Source organism: Serinus canaria, chromosome 1 (assembly GCF_022539315.1).
Source record: "Serinus canaria isolate serCan28SL12 chromosome 1, serCan2020, whole genome shotgun sequence".
NCBI classification, from domain to species: domain Eukaryota; kingdom Metazoa; phylum Chordata; class Aves; order Passeriformes; family Fringillidae; genus Serinus; species Serinus canaria.
In genome coordinates this window covers 84,071,090-84,095,281 of record NC_066313.1, presented here as the reverse complement: position 1 = coordinate 84,095,281, position 24,192 = coordinate 84,071,090, and the positions used below count along the sequence as shown (strand labels likewise).

General features: G+C 41.9%; 1 protein-coding gene across 1 annotated transcript in view; it reads left to right on the top strand.

Moving 5' to 3' along the window:
- Positions 1 to 24,192, top strand: part of AFF3 (ALF transcription elongation factor 3) — a 326,498-nt gene that overhangs the window by 221,580 nt on the left and 80,726 nt on the right. Inside the window, exons 8-9 of the mRNA XM_030234927.2 lie at positions 8,751 to 8,802; positions 23,490 to 23,530. Coding sequence (XP_030090787.1) covers positions 8,751 to 8,802; positions 23,490 to 23,530 — 93 coding nt within the window. The remainder of the gene's footprint in view (positions 1 to 8,750; positions 8,803 to 23,489; positions 23,531 to 24,192) is intronic.

The window sequence follows — 24,192 nt, the reverse complement described above, 5'->3', positions numbered from 1 at the left end:
TTCATTTACTTAGTTATTAAAAAAAGCAGGCCGCTACAGCCCATTTATAACTATATTAAAACTAAATGAAGCTATAAGTATTGCAGACGGGACTGAGTAAAATACATTTAGTGACTTTCCAGGAAATGGCTGGGCAAAGCATTTGAAAGGAAATGCTGAAAACTTCAGGGGTCCTGGTGTGTCTTTCACAGATGTGCTTCTACTGGCTAGAGCTGCAGAGGGAATGGAGGAGGTATAGTTCCCATATGTTCCTGTGCCATTCATATATCCTGCAATAGCCTCTCTGTATCAGCCAGTCAGCCATGTGCCTTTGGAAATTGTTCCTTTCCTCCTCTAGCCTTTCTTGACATGGAAAACTTCAGCTCAGGATATCCAACAAACTTCTTCTTTATCCCAGAGACAAAATATCAACTGAATATCAACTCCAGTTACAAGAGGGGATGAAGATGCTCCATTGGCATCAATCTGTAAAGGAAAGGCAGATTAATCAGGTGGATTTTAGAGGTCTTAGTTTGGAGAATCATCAGAGGTCCACACAGACAGCTTTGGAGTGGAGTAAAGGTTGTAAATGGTTTTTGTGGCACTTTTCTAGCACTGATGACTTTTTACCAGACATTCTCACCCTTCCTTTGAACAAAGATAAATTGGTCTGTGGATGGGAAGCACATGGTGAACCAGATCACGATTTCATTATGTCCAAGCTAGAAAAGTAAAGGATAGTCCCAATAAGGAAGGTGGGTGCCCCAAAGCATAAGAAATTGTTGACCATAAATTGATGGGGTAGAAAAGCCTGGAAGCAAGGCAGCTTGAAATTTTTAAAGCAGAGTTTGTTAGGTTAGCAAAAGGCTGCATTTCCACAATCAAGGCAAAAACCAACAAAAAGCTAGTTCAGAATCAGTGGTCAAGTAAAAGTAGGAATTAGAAAGAAAAAGCTATTTGTGCAATAGACATGAAATTTAAAATATATGTAATATGAATAAATATACATGACATATTACAGTCCAAAAAGAAAATGTAGAATACGGAATATGGATAAAAGGAGTGGCTGATAGTAGACGAAAGCTCAAGGACAATGAGAATATGGGGTTTCTTAAGGTATATGAAAAACAACAATAATAAAGAAATTCTAGCAATAGCCCCTCATTAGCTGGAAGTATTAAAGCTGTAATAATGTTAGAGTCAATAAATATTTTTTTTTACATGAGAAAAAGCAGGTTTGCCTATTAGACAGACAGGAAGCTGAACAGTGTCTAGAGACAATACGTTATTTAAAATCAGCTACCCCAGAGAGAAGTACGCCTCAGATCTTCCATGCCACCATCCAGGCACTGGCTGGAACACCACTGGCCAGCAAAATCTGAGGGTTATTCATGATGTACCTTGAAATGTGGGGCAAACCTCACCCTCATGATGACTCCAGGATAAGGACAGATGCTTGTACTGCTGGGGATTAGGCAGTAAGAGATCATTTGTAAGGAAATAATCAGTGAGTACTAAATCAGATGCTGCGCATTCAGCTCAGAGACCTGGCAGTGGCAGCTCTGTCTCAGACACATTAAATTCCCCGAGATTTCTGCCACAATGGCTGACACATAGGCAGTGCTGCAGTTCATGCACTCTTACTTCATTTCACACTTGAAATGAATATTTTTTAGGTGGCAGCATCAGCAATGGCTCGGAAATCAGAGGGAGAGCGTTAGTAAATAGCTGCTAATCACACCTAGAGAAGCTTTGGAGGTGCAGGGGCAGGGAGGTAAGAAACAGATCAGAAAATTGCAAGCAGCACTTTCAAAACTCTTATTCCTCAAACGTGTTTCCTCCTGTCACACGGAGCATGATTAGCCATGAAACTTTGGCAAGCCCTCAGACTGATTGGACTACTTAGGTGTGAGCTGCTGATATGTCGCTCATCACTCTGCCCTTCTTCTGAGTATTTGTGCATTTTTTGGTGGCTTTCTTGTTCGGGGAGTGGCCTCACAGGGGTTTGTTCCCTTGCTTTCCTCAATCTCTCTCCTTTTTCAGGAGGTTCTTCTGCCCAAACATCATTCTCAGGAAGTGCTGTGGTCTGTGGGGCACTTTCTCACCACCCTGCCAAGGACTTAAAAAATTCAGGGTATGATTCAATTGCACTTGTTGTCCCTTTCTTTATAGAGGAAAAGCATCACCAGGGCAAACACAGTCGCTCACAGGGGCAGCTGCTGCAGAAGAAACCTTATTTCAGCTTCTGCTCCTAGGAGAGAGTGATGGCTGTATCCCTTGGAGAGAACTGCCTTGCATTTCTAATGAGACCATCAGTGTAATGGGAATTTAACAGAATATTTAGCTGGTCTAAATGGTTTTGAAGAGCAGTGCAGACCAGCCTAGATGGATTCAAGCCAAGGACAGAAAACTTTTCCTTCAGAGTATCTATTTTTTATTGGAATTGCTAATTCTATTTCTATAGACTGAGTCCGTTTTTCAGGCATTTAAATTCTACGCTCTGGAATTAAATCTCACATTGATATATAGGCTTCATTCCAGCATTAAGTACATTAATATTTCACCAGCCTGATTTTACTGGCTTTCTCCCTCTGTTTTTAATTAGATTTGATGGTATTCTATATAATCATGTTTTCCTGCATGTTTCTGTGTAGCAGAACTTGCACAAACTGTTTGTTAAGGGATTTTTACAACTTAAACATCATATATTCAGAGTGAATTTTAGATGCTGCAAGCAGTGCTTGCAGAAGTCTTACAATCCTGCTGAAAGCTCTGTTACAGCACTTATAAAATATCCTCTTGATCTTGTTGCTTACCTTAATCCATAAGCTTTTGACTTTATTTGGTATAAAACAAAAATAAATACTACACTTTTCAGATAATATAAATGCATGAGCTTTTCCAAAGTGAAACATTTGCATCAGTTATAGCACTAGAGTGAAAAATAATTTCAGCAATCAGAATCTAATTAATTAAAAATTACTACTGTATAAAAGCAGCCACTCCTATATTTAGGATTAGTAAACAAAGCTATTTGAGAAACCTGTTGTGGCTGTAGGTAAGTAGTGAATATAACTGCCCATCTGTTATGTGCAAGTAACCAAGGTTATAGCAACAACATTCGTTTTCGTTTTTTTTCTTTCTTCTTTTTTTTTTAAGAAAGGAAACATGTTCATCTGTTTCTTATGAATTCTCTGTACTTCTTACCAGGCATATTTTTCCTAGCATTTCTCTTTTAGAAAGCAATGGAAGACAGCCAGAAACTGAAGGTACATTTGTCTTATTGGAGCTTAAGTCATATTATGTACGTGAGCACTCATAGCTGAAACAATCCCAGTAACATAAGGGCACAGTCTGGGTAGGAACATCAGATTCCCACCTGGCATTCTCTCTCATCTTGCTGGGGACAAGAGTTAAAGGTCTTACATTGTGCTGTGCCCCTGGGAAGGTTTTGTTTTGCTTTTTTTGTAATGGTAAGGAATACTTTTCTTCTCCTATATCAGTGCATCAGTTGCAATTTTAAACATCTGGGGTCAGTCTGAAAGTCTTCTAGCATTCTGCTACTTAGAATAATATCTATTTTCTTTATGGGTTTCTGGTAATATCAAAACTAATGCCGAGTTCTTGAAAGGTCAGTATGCATTTATGGGAAAGAAAATAAAATGCCAGTAAGGTACATTGAAAATAAGATAATTTTCCAAAAGCATTCAGAATAAAACATTGTGGTAGCCTAAACTCAAATGAGCACTTAGTTATTTGATTTTTGTATTTCATTGCAACTCTTTGCTTAGTGGCGTTCCTCCTCAGCTAAAATCAAAGTACTTTTCCACTGCTGAAGTTCCTTTCCTACCATAATGAGAAGAAACCATAGAAGTCCATAATACACACGGTATTCTTACTGAGATGCTGCCTGGAATTAAACTGGAACAATACACTTGATCAGATTAACACATTCAGGAGATCTTTTACAGATTGCAAAGACAGCAACTTCTGAGTTTATTCAAATGACAAGTGCAATATACAAGTATTTGTGCCCTGGGCTCACAAATCATTGGCATGTTCTCTCCTAAAGCATTAATGCAAATGATTTAATTACTATCAATATTTTTCCCCTTCCCTTTCCCAATTTTTTTTCTGGTCATTATAATCATCAATATTATCATGAGGAAAGGCCACATCTTGTATAGTAGCTTAGACCACCAGTGGAACAGAGAGTTTTGTCCCTCATTTGTATAACCTCTCTTGAGATGCCAAAAGGTAACCTTTCTCTAATCACCAAGAAAAAAAAAAAAACAAAAACAACAACAACAACAAAAAACCATAGGAATTTTTTGAGAGTTTTTTGGTTCAATAAGTAATTTGCAGGAGGAAGTAAAGTAGACATTAGGCCAAAGGATATGAAATTAATCAGAGGTTAAAGTGAAATACAAGGTGTGGTGCCTGCTGCTTCTTTCACATGCACCAGCAGGTGTGAAGGATTATTCCAGGATTCAGGCATGTCTTCACTATAGAAGAAAATAGATATCCTTCTAAGTAGGGCTATGCTGGAAGCACCTCCGAGTGGTTCCACACATCAAAAGTGACCACAGATTCTTGGCTGGCTCTTGAGGATGACCTCCCCCAGACACTGCTGTTTTGACATCTCCTTCCCCAGCAGCTCCTTCTTCTCAGAAGGAGAATTGTCCAGCTCTGTGAGAAATCTTTGACATAAGGCCTGACTCTATCCTCACACTTGAAACTTGTTGTTAATTGGATGTTAATTCCCAGAGGGGAAGCTAGATGTCTTCCTGCTGCTCCCTGCACTCTGGCTGGGCTGAAGATAACACTTGCTGGGGACTTAGCTTTCCTGCAGTGACAAACCAGGTAAAAAGACAGACAAGCAAAGCAGCAGAGTTGCAAGTCTCAGCTATTCCATTTGAGCAAGGTGGTTCCCTGGCAGCCTGTGATGACTTCCCATCCCAAATCCCCTGTAATTTTGATCAGGAGCAACCCCTGGCCCTTTGGCATGTTGGGATGAGCAAGAGTCCCACAGGTCTCTCTGCAGTGCAGCACAAGGCTCCCCCAGCCCCAGTGTCCTTCTGAACCAATGCAGTGAGTAATCCTCAGATTAAAACAGATCAGGGTTTCTAAAGAGCCGTAGGAGATTTGGACACACAGTCACATTGACATTGGCAGATGTTGTACATCAATGCCCTCCAGACCACTTTGGATCTTCCTCTTCATGTAAATAAGCCTGCACATCCCCTCCTTTTCCCCTGTAACTGAATGGCCCATCACTCCAGGCTGCAGCCCCTTGTTCTTGGAGAGTGAAACCAGCTGGCTTGCTAAGGCATTTCCCAACATCCCAAACCCATCCTCCTTTCCTCTCACTGTGTCTCTCTACCTGTTGCATTCTTTGTAGAGAAAGGAACAAATGCATTCATTAGAGAGCAGTGAGCACTCCTGCCTGAGCCCACCCCTCACTGCCTCCACAACCTCACAGAGACTTCACTAAAATGTATAATTAGGTTCTGCAAAGTGACTTCCTGACCATATGTGCCCTTTTCAAGTGCAAAAGCCCTAAGTGGTGCTGTGTGTTTTTCAGAGCTGCTTTGAGTACCACTTCATTTTTCTGGCTTTTGTTTACAAGGTTGTATTTACTTGCCTCTTTACCAGTGCCCAAATACATCAAAGCCAGGTTCATTTTAAAAAATCTGAAAGCCCATACATGATGTCACTAACTGGCCTGAATTTTGCATGTTCTGAAAAAAGTGTAAAGGCAGTGTTTGCACACGAGCTTGTCTGTGCTTGTCTCTCCATGCTTACACTAAGTTTGCCAAACTATGTAAAGAAATTCCATCCCAAACAAGGGTGGTTTTAAACATGGTCTGAAGTGCTCTGCTAACAGGGTGTACCAAAGCTCATTCTGTGCTGAATTTATGTCAAAGTGCTTTTGAGATAAACTACAATTTAATGTAGCACCTCTTGTGAGCTTAGAGTATTTTACTTCTGTTCTCACTCTTTTCAAGTGGGGTCTTCAAGTGGTCCAGTTGTGGAATTTTTCTTTCAACCACCATTGTTTTCATGATGGAAATGAGCTGTTAAGGAAAAACATTCCTCAAAAACATCCATACTTAAAATTGATATACCTTACTGAAGACACTTAGTGTAAAATGGAATCCCTGTAACATAAACATCCCCTCCTCAGCCCAAGGACCTCAGCACCTTGCCCTGGTGTCCAAGGAGCCTCTCTGCCCAGACCAGGTGACAATGTGTCCTGCTCTGGCTGTGGCTTTGTGGATGAGGGTTGAGGCTGAAAGTTCTCTGAGAGCCAGTGAAAACTTTCAGGCACAGAGGTTTTACCTGCACAGCTCCTGCTTTACAAGGAAGACCTTGTATCAGCCAGATCCCTCTCTAGGGGGGGAAAAAAAGCAAGCAAGCAAGCACTTTATGATGACCTGGTTTTTTTTCCTATCCCCAGTGTTAGGAGCATGTTTGTAGTCTGATAGTAGTTCCAAAAGGGGCCATGAGCCCCAGGCAGGCAGTGCTTTTCTTGGAAAGCAGCACTTCTGAAATGAAAAACAGACAGGGAAAATAAAGGTGGTCTAAGATGTACAAGCAAGGAGGGTTTGAAGGATCAGGGCTGCTGTTTGTTATTCCTTTTGTGTGGATGGTACTGGATTGTAGTCCTTGTCTCACACCCTCACAGAGCCCAAAGGCTTCTAAATGTCCTAGCTGCTTCTAAGGACAAGCTCACAAAGCACTTTTTTATATGTTAATACTAAATTCCAGGACACTGATAAATACACAGAGGTATCTAGAACTTTTCATTATATGCTTTTGATTTTTCAGTTTCCATTTATGAGACAAGCTAAACTGCTAAACCTAAAGTAAATGTACTTAACAACCATATCACTAGCAGAAATTCATGCACTCAAGGAAGAGCAGGAAGTGACACCCTGGGAGTTCTCTTTTTCACACAAGCATACCACTTTCTGGTTAAATCACCATCAGCACAGATTTCATCACATAGGTGCCAAATCCCAGAGCTGAGCTTTCTATTTTCACGCGCTGCTTTCTGAGGGATGGCCTAAACAGATCCAACTAAAAGAATGAGCAATTATAAGATTGTTTGGAGCCCTGTAAGTGATGGGATCCAAGGCCAGTGTGGATCTTGTGGTGTTTACAGGAAGTTTTGCCTCTCTGACGTGGTTTATCTCCTAGGAGCTGTATCCTGTGTCATCATACCTGTCCTGTTTGCCCACTTTTCAATTAGCTGGGTCAGTGCCTGCACTGATATGGCCATCAGAGGTTTGCTGATTTGGGAGATGGCAGAGAGAGCTTTTTCCTGACAATGGACATACTTTGAGATAAAATTTAGGCAAGACCTGCTGGGAGATTGTCAAGTCCCTCCAAGTCAATGAATGTTCCATATATTCGAGGTGTCTGCACTGCCAAGAGATTTTGCTGAGTTTGATACGTTGATTTTACAGAGGATAAACATTGGCACAAGTAGAAGGAAATGTGGGGGAAAAAGCAAGAGGAGAATCTTTAAGAGATGAACTAGCAAGAATTTCTGCTCAGACCCCAGCCCTGTTCTCATCCACCTCCATTCCCTGAAAGGTGCCGTGGGGAGATGGGGAAGCAGCTGTGACAGCAGCAGCAGGCAGGGACTGTGCGCACACGAGGAGCTGAGGAGAGCGTGCTGGGGCTCTGTGCTCTGTTCAGACACAGCACACCATGGAGCCCATGGAGGAGTCATGCTTTGCAGGCACGCTCTTGGAAGATCTAGGCACAAGTACAAGGAGGTGGTTTGAAATTACTACATATGTCTTCTTGCAGTACTTACACTCCAGGGACCACCCACGGCACAGGATGTGTTTGAATTGCTCACCAAGCTTTCTTCTGGAGCTGAGATGAAATTACAGATTCTTTTTTCCCAGAGTGCAAGAAAAATTAGCAACTTTCTGAATTATTACTATTATTACCGAGGCACTTTTTAAAAATAGGTCCTATTCTCTAAGACTTTTCAAGCACTGGGGGAAACCTTTGCAGATCTTCAATTCCTTTAACTGCTGGTTACTTAATCTTAGATTGTAAGAATGTAGATAAAAAATGTAGATAAAACCAAATTTGTAAAAAAATGTAGATAAAACCAGATTCCTCTTCTTTGTGAACCAGTTTAATCAAGTTGGGGAAAGGATATGGGAAGGCAGGATGAAACCCTCATTAGAAAAGATGCATTATTTTCTATATTTACATGACAGTGAAATCCTGTGGATACTCTTGTGCGCTAAGAAAATATATTTTAGTTTTAATTGTTTCAGTCAATGTCAATTTTACAGCAAACATGCAATAAAGTAGAAGTGGCCTTTGGGAAACATCACTGAGCCTTATTTTGTGCAGTATTGCCAGTATAAACATCTACTTCTGTTTTGAAAGCTCAAAGCTAAATGTACAAAAAATTTCCTCTCAGGGAGACTACTTACCTGTCAGCATCAAAAATATTCTTTTTAGCATAAAAAGTTGTTTGTCAGTGATTGTAATAACAAGAATCTTTGCAAAATCCTTTATTACTCTAACAAACCTTTTCTTTTAGGCAGCAATAGTAGGAAATTAATTAAAAAGTTAGTTGATAGCAGCTGGATAAGATACAGTGTCACAGCTACAAAGTTCCTGGGATAAAATATATTTTCTTTCTATTTACATTATTAAATATTTACAGTAGCTCTGAGAAAATAACCAATTTAAAGCATTTTGATAAGTTATAATTTATTCTGCTTGCTTTCCAGAATGCTAGAAGATGACCTCAAGTTAAGCAGTGATGAAGAGGAGAATGACCAGGTAAGAACCAGACAAGTAACGTGTCACTTGAAGGATGTTTCACGTCGAGACTGAGCTACTGCAAATATTTTGCTAATGCTTTTTCTAAACATACAGGAAGGTTATCAAAATACATGGCAGTACTGTAACTGGAGTAACAGATGTTGCTGCTCAGAGCCAGCCTGCATGTGCTAACTGCTGGATTGGTAGAGAACAGGCTGCAGTGCTCTTGATTTATTACCTTGATGCGACCCAGAAGGTTTTTGTATCAGCTTCCTTCTGATTTGAATTTGTTTTGTTTTAAAGAGTGGCCAAGGAGGGGAGAAACAGGAATTCTGGATTAAGGGTTCAGGCCAACTTTGCAATCTTGAGCTGGCCCTGGGGACTGGCTGCTGGGCTGCTTATCTCTTACCTGCCTCCGGCATCCCCCCAGCCCTGGCCTCAACTCTGAGCATTTTTGGTCCTGACTCTGCGTGGCCCATGCCTGCTAAGAAAGCTAAAGAAAACTGAGAAAAAGCCTTGGCTGTGCATTTGATTCACTCTGTAACACAGTGATTACAGCAACTGTGTTTTAAACACCCTAAACTACCTGACTGGCAGCAGATCCACCATCCATGTGTCAGGGGAGCTGGGTTTTGTTGGCTGTAGGAGGTGTCTCCCAATTTTTCCTTAAAATATTGTGGTATTTTGTCTAAATAATTAAGGATTCAGTAGAATAGGGCTGGAGCTTGACTTTCCCATGACCAGCTGAGTGCCTCGTTGCCAAGCAGTGCCATGCTCTGTTCTCCTCGGTATCCTGGCGTGGATGATTTGGCTGGGAATGAGAGGCCAAGATCCCCTTCCTTCTTTCCCTAAAATGCACAACCCATGCCTTCACCAGAGTATATGAGGGCAGTACTGCTCCTGGTTGCATCTCACAGATAAAATGTGGTTTTCTGTCCTGGTTTAGGCTGGGATAGAGTTAGTCTTCTTCTTGCTAGCTGGCAGAGTGCTGTGGTTTGATTCAGTGTGAGAACAGCACTGGTAAGTCCCTGATGTCTCAGTTGTTGCTGAGCTTACCCTGAGTCAAGGACTTTTCAGTGTCTCCTGCTCCACCAGAGAGCAGGTGGATCAAAAGCTGGAGGGGGCCCATGGCCAGGAGAGCTGCCCCAAACTGGCCAAAGGGATTTCCCTTCCACAGAACATCATTTCCAGTACATAAACTGGGGGGAATTTGCTGGGAGGCACCAATCACTGCTTGGGAATGGGCTGGGCATCAGTCAGCAATTGTATTTTGCATCACTTGTCCTTCTTTGGAATTTATTTCTCTCTTTTTGTTGTCCCCCTTTTGATTGCAATTATAATTCTTAGAATATTTTGATTTCAATTGTTAAACTGTTCTTATATCAACTCACAAACTTTTTCTTCCCTGCCTCTCCTTCCCATCCCACTGGGGCAGGGGGAATGAGCAAGTAGGTGCATGGTAATATTGCTGGCTGGGGCAAAACCATGTGAACTTCAAATATGATTATTTAAGTCATGGGTAACTGGAGTACCTAGATGGGTATGCTGGATGGATATCTAGACTCCTGAAATTCAGAAACTTGGACAAATAATTCTAGGTTCATAGGATAGGCATGATTTTCTTTAACTCTTATTATTAGATGTCTCTATTTTACAATATATTCCACACAATAGGTAAATCAAAACATTTTAATATTTATACTAAACCATTGTTTCATCTATTTTGAGCAGAGCTTCTTGGTGTTAAGATTCAGCACATAGATTCTATTATTTACATATTTATTCAATATCTTTTTGTTTAACATATTTCATCCTGAAACACTTCACATTTAATTACTCTTCTTGCTTGTCTAGATAGGTTAAAATACAGCTCACAGACAGCTTAGGACAAAGTAAAGTGAGGGATAGAAGGGATGTCTGAAGAGTAACATAAGCAGACCATGATGCCATGATGTCGCAGCCAGGACCTGGGTGATAGGGGAGGCACAAGCTGCTGGCCAGGAGAGATGTCCTTCAGGCAGGGAGACAGGATCCTGAGTAATGGATGTCAGAGTGAAACAGGCTGGGAGAACCAGAGAGAAAAAATTCTGGTTTGCTTCATGGCAAGCAGAAAGGACATGTGAAAGTGTTTATTGTCCATAAAGAACATGAGTAGGTTTAGGCAGAGAAGGGATTGTGGTAGAGTCCTGCCGATGGGGCAGGCACACATGGACCTCTGGTCTAGCACTATGACTTGTAATTATCAACATCCTCTGTGTGTTCATGTGCTGTGCCAGGGCTCTGCTTAGTCACCAGGGCTCCAAGATGCAGCTGGTACAGGCTGGGTCTTTCACCTCGGTGCTCCAGCAAGCTCTGCAGAGCCAAGGCAGAGCTCACCACCCACACGGCAAAGAGCAGGGCTGAGATCCCATGACTCACTTCTAATCATCACAGGCCCTTGCATGAACAGCCTTTGGAAATTGCTTATTTATTTGGTCCCCTTTCCTAGTCACAATTTTTTTCCTAACTTGGCTCTGCAGACAAAAATCTCCCAGAGGCACAGGCCGGCTCCTGCCGTATGAAATGCTTTGTAGAACCTTAGCTGAGACCTGCAGGTTTGCTTAATGAACAATCCTAAATAAATATACCTGCTGAAAAAACAAAACACTGCCTTTCCATCCACCTTGCAGGAAATAGACACCAAAAAGAGTAACACAGACTCTCTCTTCCAATAACTGCTCAGATAGACCTGTGTTTAAATGTTAGCAGAACTCGTTTCCTTTTACTTCCTAACTCAGAGGCTCTTTAATCTCATATCTTCTGAACTCATAAACAGGAAAGAAAAAAAAAATCAGAGAGTAATGGATAGGAACAGAACAAGAGAGATTCCCATATATTCTTCATGTAATAAATTAACTGTTGAGCAGACTCATTCAAGAAGTCCAGTTTCTCAAAGAGCTGAAGGTGAGCTGTACATAAGCTAGGAAGCTTTTAATTTTGATGATTTCTAAATGGGGAAGTTCAGGGGAAAAACTCTGAGAACTTTGGAGGAGATTTTGCATTGAAGTCTGAAATTGCCAAGCAGCGAATGGGAAGTTTCTGAAGTGGTGCAAAGGGGGACAGGTGCTGCTGTGCTCCCAGGGCTGGTGTTTGGAGTGCTGTGACCAAACCAAGGAATGTGAGCCATGGATGAGGGAGGCCAAATGCAAGACAGGGGCATGATTAAAAGCTTTGAGACTGCAGTGGGCAAAGCATTCCCAGCCCTTCCCTCAACACCAGCAATTAAGGTATTGAGATTCACAGACCCAGGAGAAGCCAAAGAGGCTGGGTTTGAGCTGAGTACATGTGCACCCACAGTAATTATATTATCCACACATATTAGTCTCGTAATTTTAATTACATAAATGTATTTTTCCTCTTTAATGAGCATAGTTTATCCATTTAAACTGATCGTTTCAATTTTACAGGCAGTGATCATAGGATCTAATATGCAGAGAGAAAATTTCCTGTTGGCATATTTTACACCACACAGATTGAAGAAAATATACTTTTTAATCCTCAATCAATATCTGAAGAGCATGCAATTAGCAGATACCAAGGTAGTTAACATAAATCTGCAAGTTAAAGAGCCAATTCATTCTGATTTATAACACATAGAGTAATAATTTCATCATCATCTCTCCCAGAAAGCATCTGAAGCTTTGTAGCATGAAGATGTCAAAATTGTACTTAAGATTGTTCAGACTGCAGAATTGTAGTGGTTATTGCCTTTTGGCTCTTTGAAGTGTGGCATAGCACATGAAACAGTCCCCATTATAATACCCTGCTCTTCTCCGTAGAGGTCACCGGATAACTTAAATCAGTCTTGGGTGAAATATTAAAAGGAGATTGTCAATTGTAATGTGAACAACTCTCTTTTTCCCCCCCTCACTTGTCCTTTTACAACATGAACATTTTGTAATAGAAAATAATTCCTTTAAGGGGAGAAAGATCCCTGGCATCATTTGTGCAATTCATGTCAATCAATAGCCAAATAAATGAACTGACTGGTAGGCATACATGGAATAATAATCTAGCATATTTTTGCAACCCAAGTCTGCTTCCTCATATGCATTTTTTTTGCACAGGATCAGGTTGGTTGCCGCTGAAGTTTTGTGGCTGTGAAAATTTATTACCCACAGAGTCAATCTGCATTCTGGCTGCCAAGTCTGAATAAATAGAGTCATTGTGCTTGTCTGGAATATGTAACCAAAGTTCATCGAGTCAGCTTGACTTTCACATCCCACGAGATTCATAAAAGCCAACACCCTGGTATGTGCTCTTGATTCCTGCCAAAATTTTGTAAAATTGTATAAACAGAAGTTGAAGAAGCAATCAGAACACAGTCCCAGGGACATGGCTCTGCACTCTAGCCCCGGCTGATCTCGAAAGGGAAGACACAAGATTTTTCTTTTCAAAGAAAAAATAGTATGACTGCTCTCCTGTGGCGGCAGGTAACCGCAGGGGTTTAGATGCCCCCCTTGCAGAGTGCACAGGGAGGCAGCAATCAATCCTCTCAAGTTCCTTCATTTTGCTCATGTGTCCTGCACTGAAGGAAGAGATCAGGCAGCATTTGCCTGCAAGTGGCCACCTTCCTCAAGAGAGGACAAGGACAGACTGGTCCTGCAGGGTGTGAGTGGTGTAAGTGAAACCAGCCCCTCTGCAGGCAAGCCAAGACAAACAGAAAGCCTTGTCATTTCACAGGAGACCTCGGGGGAAGAGCAGCCTCAGAAAGTTCACTGCTTTAGCACAGCAAAATAAAAGTCTTGTCAGCCTGATCTGGCTCGCCACTGGAGCCCCATAGGGTGCTGGAAGCCCACCCAGCCTGGAGCTTTCCTGGGCATCTTGGGGTTGCCTCCCACCCACGGCAGCCCAGGGACAGTTGAGGTGGGCTGCCGGCCCTGGGGGACTTGTCCATGCTTCAGCATCACCCTGGTCATGGTCAAGCCATAAAAACTGATGCTGATTGGAGTGACACTTGTAGCTCCCGTGGGAACACGCATGCCTACCTTTTGTTCCCATCATGTACGCATTGAGGGTTACCAGGGCGCATTGCTGGAAATGCATCCTTCTGGTAGGACTGTCTGCAGCACAGGCATTTAGGACAAGCCAAATCTGCCACAACACTGCAACAGGACAAAAGTCCAGCTATGTGCTCAATTGCAATTGATGTGTGACTTTTCCCTTTCACTTCTGGGTATGGAGTGACAATCAACAAAAAGAGGAAAATCATCCTGAAATGAGCAGTCACACATCTACCTTCTCCCCGAAGGAATGATTCTTAGTAGAGTCATTATAAACAGTACTTCTGCATGTGAAATGTCATATTTCAGCTAATTTGAAGCCATCTGTAATGAATTGTGAAACAAACTGATAAAGGAGCAAAGCTTTCTTTCTGTAAGACCTGTTAGGAGAGCACTTTCCAAAGTCAAAGATCAACTGAGCAGAGCACCAAGGCAGGAATATCAAGAGAGAAGAGTTTTATTGGGCAAATTGCAACACAACACTGCATAGCCCTGTTCATTATTAGAACCATTTTTAGACAGTGCTAATTGTGTTCACATATGCCATGTCCAAATATTTTAACCACATTATGTCATTTTAGTGTTGTATTCCCTTTTATTCACCTCTTCATCAGGCAATACTTGATCCTTGATCAGAAAGGAAAATGAGTGAAAAAGGAGATGAGAACTCTCAGGTCTAGAGAAAAAGCACAGAGCCTGAATCATTTCTGCAAATGAATTTCTCTCAAAAAAAAAAAAAAAAAAAAACCTTGACAAACTTGGAGGAAAATATCTTTCTGATGAGAAGTTTTTCACTCCACTGAGCACAGAAAACTTATTTCATGAAGTTGGGCTACACACGAGTCTGACTGCAACCAAAACCAGACAAATCAGAGATAAGCAAAAGTAGAAAAAAATAAGTTTTGGGTAAAGGAATGGCTGGAACCTCAGGTGTTTTTTTTACTTAATCCAAATGCTCTGTTCAGCCCCCTGTCACTATAATGTGAGTGTGTTTTTAGACTGGAGGAATAGGCACTGTAACAGCCTTACTTAACTTGGGTAAGTCCATTATTTCCTGTGTATTAGAGAAGCAATTCTTTTGGTATCCAACTTAACTAGAATCCAGAGTAAGATTTAAGCCAGCTGAGCCAAGGTTTTTTGTGGTTTGCCAGCTCTGATTTTAAAATCTCCGTGACATCTAAATTTGCACTTCCACAAGGCATGACAAGAAGACCGAGATTGCCTCACTGAAACTGTCAGATGAAACAAAATAAGAGCTCAGTCTTGTCCTGCCAACTTGGCTCACATCACTGCCTATCTTACAAAATCAGATTCTATGGCTGGCAAGCAGGATCAAGCTCTAAATTTGAATGCCACAACTATAAATGACAGTGAAAAAAGTTAGAGACCTGCTTAGATCTTGGACCTGCACAAAATTTGGGGACATTTGAACATGGCACTTTGATCTGTGCACTTCTTAGTAGCAAAACTCCAAAACAGACAGGAAATTAAAGTATAAGGGCATCTTCCTTGTTTCTTCATGTGGATGCTGTGACTAAGCTAAGTTTTAGCTTGGTAAATCTCCAAAGCCTGCCCTTTTCCACTCATGTCACTTTTTTCCAAGACTTCTTTCTGTATCTGACGTAACACTCTTAACCCCATCTTCTTGAAATATTTTCTTAGAACTTTTTCCCCTTGTGAAGTAGTATTACTGTATGAACATCTGTTTTGACTGGCGTGGGAACGTATCCTACTGCAATCAATTCAGCAGTGTTGGCTAACTTGAGGCATAAGGAAGGATTAGATCCAACATTTCCAGGCTGGATTTTGCTTGTCCCTGTCTCTCATAAGCCTTCCAGGCTGTGCACTTTTCCTCCTGCTGCAGAGAGCTCTTGCTGCAGCCAGACACTGTGCCTGAGTCTTGGTCCTGCTCAAGCCTGGCCACCGAGCTCTGTTTGCCTTCAGGCAAATGCATTCCAGCATGCCTGCAAGAGAAGGGTTAAACAAGCAGCAGTCACAGATAATCAGTGCTGTTTGCAACATCACAGCTATTAAAGGCTGTGTCTCTCTCACACGTGTGCACACACCCAGGCATGCACACAAACACAGTCTCACAGCCTCCCTAGGAGCTGCCTCTTGCTCCCTGCAAGGCAGAAGGTCAAGCTCACTTCTCTCCCCTGGGCCATTGAGCTCAGGGAGGGGTGATGCCAGCACCACCATCAGCATGAGGAGCTGTGTGAAGATGTGGTGCACAGAGGTGGGAGACAACAGAAAGAGAGAGAGGCAGCTGAGAGCACGGTCAGAAAACAAAATGAACACAAAAGGGGAAAGGGATTAAGGGGAAAAAATTAATGAAGAAAATAAATTGTGGGGAGAAAGACATTATAAAGGGAGTAGAAGCTATATTAGAACATGATGAGAAGTAAGTAAAAAGATTCAGAAGCCAATTCATCAAAACTACCACTTAAGAAAAAGAGACTGAGGAACCATTGCTAGAAATTCTCCTACACCTAGGATGAAAACTGCCTCCTCTGAAGTCAGTGAGAGTTTAACCACTGGTTTCAATCAGCCTAGGATGTTACCCCGTCTTCTTTTTTATTTCCTTGCACAATCCAAGCAGATACTTGGGTAGTAGCAAATGCATCACAGTTGATTGACATAGCACATCCCTGGGAAGTGTTACCACTGTTTGGGGAATTTAGGTTTGTCTTTCCCCTATTTTCACATATTTGGACTTCTCAAAAAAAAAAAAAAATCTACTTTAATTTCTGAGCTTTCAGACTTCCCAATAAATCTTTTAAAGCCCATGGCACAACGCTGACAATTCTTGTCTGCAATAGCCTAAGTGCAAGCAGCACTTCAACCAAGTTACTTTTTCCTGGATAAGGAGACTACTTCTGTTGAGACAGAAGGGTTTTCCAAGGTGACTGCTGCTTTGTTTGCAATGACTGAGACCTTCCTAATGCTGCATTGGAAATTAACCATTTTATTAATGTAAAATAACAAGGTTTTTTCTTCTGTTCGTCTCCACTGAAAAAGATTAAAGTTAGCTCATCTGTGTTGAAACCTTGCATGGTTTTTGGGGCCAGACTGCAGGAAAAATCTGAGCAGATGCAGGACAGAAGACTCAGCATTTACAGATTTATAAAATTCTCTGTATGGTTAATACCCATGCTGATTATACAGCAATTTGGAGATCCAAATCACTTCACAAGTATTAACTACTTAATACAATGCCCCTGAGAGGTATTTAGGTAGAGCTAAGCAAGAATTATTATCTCTATAGAACTGACAGGGAGACTGTGACTGAGATGTGGCTTGTTTGAAGCCACATGGCAAGTCAGCTGCAAAGTCAGGATTAGCACTTGGGTCTTTCACTCCCAGGTGCCATGCTCAAGTCACTGGACTGTGTTGCCCCTGAAGATTAATAAGGATTAATGGGCAAAGCAGAGGAGAAAGAACAATGTATGCCAAGAATATAATAATAAAACTCCAGGGTGAAAAATTAATACTGAGCTGTTGAAAGGCCTCAGAGAAATCATGAAATCCAGAAGGAGTTTTACAGTTTCTTAAAAGATGTGGCTCTGATGATAACCAACTCCAAAATGGGAAGAAAGGAAGACCCTTTTAAGTCTTACAGTCTGTAAATCTTAAATAAATATGAACCAGACAGTGAAAATCACATTCATACATTTATATTGCAGATTTACAGAGAAACACTCAAGCTGCAGTTTACAAGTGATTTTAAATCCCCCAGAAATCCACACTGGAAAGCAATCCTCAAATAAAGCCTCTAGGAGCAGTGAGGAGTACAGAATAATGCAGTGAGAGAAGGCATGTCAGGAATCACAATAAATCGCCTGACCTGATCTCAGGCAACTTCCTGTGGCCACAAGATACTCTTGGGCATTTAACCAGAGCAAGTCTGTGGGTGCAGGAGGTTCCCATCACCTCTGTTTTCAGCCCTGGTGGGCAGTTCTGCACTCTTCAAGGAGAAAACCAAAAACTGGAGAGGGTGTCAAGACATGGGAGAAAGATGCTTAACACATAGGGAGAACATACCCTGCAGTGAAAGATATCCTGAGGATGAGCTGAGCCTGTCTAGAGCAGGGCTGCTGCTGGCTGGATCACAGCCTATAAACACCTGTGCAGGGAGGGAGAGGAGCTGGGAGGCTGCAGGGCAGCTCTGTCTCACAGGCACAGGTCTAACATCCAGCACAAGAAGGTGTTTATAAACTCATCTCAGCATGGAAGGTGGAAAACTCTGCTTGTGGTTCTCAGTAAGAGAATTATCCAGAAGTTTTGCTCTGGGTCCACAACAGCACCCAGGTTTGAAGCAGAAAAAAAAACCCCACTCTGTGGAGTCCCATCACCCTAACTGTGGCATGCAATCTGGTTGTGCCCTTCACAAAAATTTCTTCCTGGCTTCACTGGCTGAAGAATAAGCTGCATTTAAGCTAAAAACAAACAAAACCTTTGGAAATGAAAACAGAATTAACATGGAAGGACATTTGAAGAGTGAAATGTGAAAGAAGACAGATACAAAAGTGTTTTTCCTGGTTTGGTTCCCAAATGGCAGTATATAGTAATGACATCTTTCCTTAACCCTGGCTTGGAAAAAGTGTGTCTACAGCTCATTAACTGCAGTCCAACACAGGGTGACATCCAGCACTCTGGGTGGTTGCTAATATGAGAGCTGCTGACTTAGAGCATAAATGGTTCACTGCAGAGTTCCAGGGCAGCACCTACCACCCAAGGAAGACAAACAAGATGGTCTGGAAGCTGTGCAATTTACTCATGCAGCATGTATTGCTTCACTGTCACCAAAGATCTGGTTCAAATTCCCACCACATGTACACCTGTGCCATCTCAGGGAAGTCTCTGGTGTAACTCCATACAATTGCTGTAACTGAGCTCCCTCACAAAAACAACAGTTAATCCACAGGACAGGCAAGATGGAAAGCAAAACGCCTGAATCTGCCAACAGCCAATTTATTGGCTTTTATTTGCCAAAGGTTGCTGTGGGTGAGGTATAGGAAAATGCATCTACAGTCAGCCCACAGTGCCTCCAAGACAGTCTTCCAAGCTCAGCAGAACATACTTCAATAGTTTTCATTTGTTTCTTATCCAAAAATGCCTGTGAGCCCGGCAGTTTATGAAGCAATCCTTTTGCAACAAATTAAAAAAAGAGGGATTTCTGGGGAACACTCTTAACGCTCCTGTATCTCCATCTCAATAGCTGTATTCAGCCCGTTCTGCTCACTGCTCAGTCCCAATTACAATGAGCTAGCTCACTGCTCAGTCCCAATTACAATAAAAGTATTTAATTTCCTCTCTGATTTCCCTTCAACAACAGATTGCAACTTGTCACACTTCAAGCTAATTTTGGTAGCTCGTTTAACACACACTGAAACCTAAATATGTTCCCAAGCTCTGGCTCATTGCAATAAAGGATGGAGAAAGGAGATGAAATCTCTGGAGGTTGAGAACCCGACCATGATTACTGCTGACTGAAAACTTGTTTTGTCCCATTAGTCTTGGGGTGCAGCTAGAATCTTCCATGAATGATTAAGAGACTATTGACACATCACTGAAACTCTGCCCTAAATGTATCTGAACCAAGTTAGCTGGGGATCAAAGAAGTCTAACCAGCCACTGTCCTGTAATTTGCAATTCTTGATGTAGTGAAATAGCATAATTCATACTCATTTACTGTGGCTGGTTTCTCTAGCTCAAGTACATGAGACACCTGAGTGATTGGTTTTTTCCCTTCCCTCCTTGCTACTCAGCATTTAGGTTCCTATGTGGTGAGTTGGCCTCCAATATCCATGTTCATATTGAGGAGAATCTTACTCCATTTAGTAACCCCTCTGATTCCAAGAACTGAAAATTCAAGATCATGTTACTCTCTAGTGAACACGTTCTACCACTTATCAAGAGAATATTAAGCTTCCCATAAAGGACTTTTTAGTGCAAAGTCTTGGAGATATTTAAATTCTGTCAGCAATATCAAAATTATTTCTTATCCCCAATTTCTATAACCAGCATAGTAACTTACTTCCAGGAATAATAAAGACTGTAGAACATATTCTCAGATTTCTTGATGGATGATGAGTTGGCCTCATAAAAGTTGTTAATGATGTAAAATAAAATGCAAATTAAATGGCACAATCAAAACATAGCTATTAAAAAAATATTCATGCAGGCATTATATGATACTAAGTACCACCCCTTTGCTTACATTGATAGATAGACAATACCAGCATATTAGAAACATAATAAATCACAAAAAACTGTTTCTGTAGCTGTGAGTTCCTCAAACTATGGGTCATAACCCTCCATGGGGATTCCCGAATGAGTTTGATTGGGATCACAAACTGTTAGCAAGAAGTGAGGGCAGATATTTCCCCATAAATTGAGCAGCCCAGTCCTGTGGCAAGGAGGGGAACGGGAGAGCAGACTGTAATTAGTGGCTGCAAGTATTTCTACTTGCTAGGGAACTGCTAACTACCTTTAATTACAACAGCTCACTTTCTCCAGGAGAGGGGAGCAATATAGGCTAGAATTAAAATTGCTGGATAGTTACTAACTGCCTTTCATTGCAGGCAATAGATCTGTTTCTCCAGGGAGGAAGAATAAACTTGTGACTGGATCTTATTCCCCCATCATTTAGAAATGGGGCCATTACCAGCTCAGGGGGTCACACAAATATGCAGTCCAACACAGTTGTATTTCCAGCCTGTGAAAGAAGGAAATCAATAGTCTCATTTAGAGAATGTGTGACCACCAGACGAAGACTGAGGTGCCCCATGCAATCTGCATTGCACCTCAGTGAAGAAGGATGTTTATTAAAGGACTTAAAATGAGAGGGTAATTGAAAAAGTAGAATGATCTCACTGGAACACACTTGTACATTTCTTTCTGGGTCCCTGCCTGTCATCTGAACCTGCTTTCTTATCCAGAAATGATCACTTTTCAAAGCTTTCAGCAACTGAATGCCTCAAGATGGAACCTGAAGACTGGCACCTGAGGCTGCAGTTCCACACAGTGTCTCCTGGCCCAATGAGCACACCAAATGGGTCAGGACAAGGCACCTCTCCTCTCCCTCCTGAGGGCAGCTTTCCTCAAGCTGGAAGAGAAATTATCCAGCACTTCTTCCCCTCAAAATTAGGGATTTTAGGGAAATACAACAGTGATAAGAACCCCACTTCCCATAATAGGGGCTTTTAGCATCCTCAAGGTTCATGTTTGCTTTCTTGTGGTCTCTTCAATATCCATGAGGCTTGTGGCTGATGAGCAACCTGTCTCCTTCAGTGCCTTCTGGCTACCACAGAGCCACCATGCACGTTTCTCCAGGAGAGCTCTTCAGCTCCAGAAGGCAATGTCAGGTGGAAGTGACCTTGCTGGTGGACATGATCTTGTGTCAGCAGCAAAGGTCTCCACTCCTCCCCCAGTGCCATTCGTGTTCTCTCACTGCCCCCTGAGATGTGACACCCTCTCCCTGGGGAAGCAGCTCAGAAAAGGGACCTAGGTTAGAAATAACATAGGAGGAAAAAAAACCACAAAAAATGAAGGAAAATTGTTATTTTTTGACTTGATCAGTTTTCTAACCTGTCGTATTGCACAACCACATGAGCACCTCTGGTGGCCTGAGCCAAGAGTGGGAAACATGAGATGTGTCTCGAACAGCACTGCCATGTAGTGGCTGTGTGAGATGGAAAGAGTGGCCCTGGCTGATGTGGGAGGAAAAGGAGACCTCAATGCTGTCTACACAACTTGGCCATGGAAAATGGCTCAGATAGTAAGAGAAGCTCCTGAGCTTTGCAGACAAAGATGCAATGTAGTGCAGTCCTCAGCATCGAAGCTGGGCAGCTTGAAATTCAAAATGGTCATAGCCTCCTGCTAGTGGGAGTGATTAGGCATGGGAGCAGAGGAACTCCTGTGGGCCCTGGGTTTTTAAAAAGAGTTTAGGCTATAAGTCATTCTAAAACTGAAGGTTTGGGTATCCTCTGAATTTGAGCTTGCAAGAATGTGTGACATTGTCCCAACAAACCCCTTGCAGAGGAGAGAGGAAAAATGATGCCAGCCCGTGGGACTGGAGAGTGGCTGCGCTCTTGAAAGCCTGTAGCCAGTGGCATGGATAGTTTTGTATACAGAGCATGGAAATAGTATGACCTCCTGGAAACAGTGAAAAATACCAGACTTGCCATATTATTTTCCTAACACTAAAAACAATAAGTTCATGCCATGAGAAAACTCCCACTGAGCTGCTGAGACCTTCCAAGCCCTTCCCACAGGTTCTTTTCGCACTGCAGAAAGTCAACACTAAGGAAAAACCCTCTTGTGAGACATGCCACTGTGTCTTCTGACAATCTGGTGGGTAATACACATCAAACTACATCTCCCCAGAAACCCAGCAGGCACAAGTTATTCCAGAAAGTCCCAAGAGAAGAAATCCTGCTTCCAGAATCAAGTACAAACTCTTCCCACTCCTGTCAGATCTTCAGGGATCCATTCAAGGGATCTTTTCACACGTTTCTGTGAAATACAATGTAACTGCAGTCACAAGTCAGGTTTTCTCAAGTTTTTATTTGCAATTTGTCAGCAGCATTTTTGCCAAGCCAGAAGGGTTACATCCATGCTCTCTGGTGCTGAGCAGGATGCCTGTAAGTCATCTAACTTGTTTGGAAATAGGGATGCAGCCCCCAGCAGGCTGATAAGACAGGAAGAACCATTTCAAAACGTACTTACTGGTAACTGCAATGGGAAAATAAACTTTTATTTCCCTTCCCCTTGACTGTCTGTACTACTTAGCTCTGTGTCATGTGAGGCACAGCCTGGACAGGTGCAGCTGGGGTTGGGACACACTGGGCATGTCCAAGTGGAATGGAGTCTTTAAGGCAGGTTTTCAAAGCATTATGGATTTCATCTTTGCTTAGCAGCTGATTACCGTGCCAAAGCCATGAATCACCACTTGAAGTGATTGAAGGAGGGGGAAAAATAATATTAGTAAAGTGGCAAACTAGCTCAGGGATAGGCTTTGTAGTCCTATTAAACTTGAGAGGCTACAGTTTCTGTTCCCAGACCTGGTGCTTAACACAAGAACAAGAACCACGTTTCCCCACCCCATCCAAAGAGTTGTACTAGGCAAAAACTGAAGAGCAAACCAGCAAAAGGTCAATCCTGTAGGCAAATGCTGCCAGCAGATTAACATGGCAGTGTTCATGAAAAGTCTGCAGCAGCTCTGGCAAGCTTTGCAAAATTTATAATTCATCGCAGAGGAACCAAATATGTGATGTTTGTTTCTGTGGAAGAATGGGAGGAGACTAATGGTAAAGGAGAAGGAGTGGGAGTGCGGAAGCGGGGAGAGGGGAAAGCAGAAAACCGAGCCCTGGCGGGTTTTCAGGGACCTACAGAAAAAAAATTGTCTAAATAGAGTAGTTCAGACCTCGAATACCGTGCGGTGCTTTGACAATCTTCTGGGTTTTGGCATTTTAAACAAAGTGTTCTTACATTTACTGGGCTGGAATGTCCATTTGACTATAGACTCTCTGCTACTTTGCTCGTACTTTAACATTTTGGACATGTGACAAAAAATGTGTGTAACGCATTTTTTAAAGTGTTGATTGTGCTTGTAATTTTCAAGTCAGAATATAAAATAAACATCTCTGCCCTTTCTTCCAGCAGGCAGCACAGAGATCTGCTCTCCGCGTTCTATCTGACAGGTACATTTTGTCATTTTTATGAACTATAAATTGCTTTATGAAACGTTGAGCCCTATTTATTGTGGCATATAACTCATAATCGGATTTTGTCCCCAAAGTATCTGTGAACTGGGATGTTAAACATTTTGCATGCTTGGATTTGTCATGCATGTGTAGAGTTTATTACTGCAAAAATCACAGTCTTGTTGTATTTCATACAGAGTATGCAGAATCCCTTGTTGTGATACCAAACGAGAGATAAGAAACTTACTGGAGAAGGCATGAATGATGCAGTAAATTCTGAGCTTTAGAGTTTGCTGAGATATATCTGAGCTCATTTCTCAGCAATAAGTACTTCATTTACTCTGAGATGTTCTCTTTTGACTTTTTCCAAATCCTTTCCCTGGGAATTACTCTTCCTTTGATGAGATTCTCTGTATGTTTTATGCACAAAAACAATGCCCTTTTTTACCCCTTAAGTTTTAAGAGATTGGTATTTTGGAGGAATTTAATTAATTTTTTCACTTCTTCTGGAACTGCAGCAGTGCTCCAGGCAGATAAGCAGGGGACCAAATCCTTAGTGTTCAGGTTTTACTCAGCTCTTTTTCAAGCAAAAAAATCCATTAACTTCAATGGGAAACTTGCCTGAGTGAGGAATTCAGGATTTGGGCCATAATAAATGT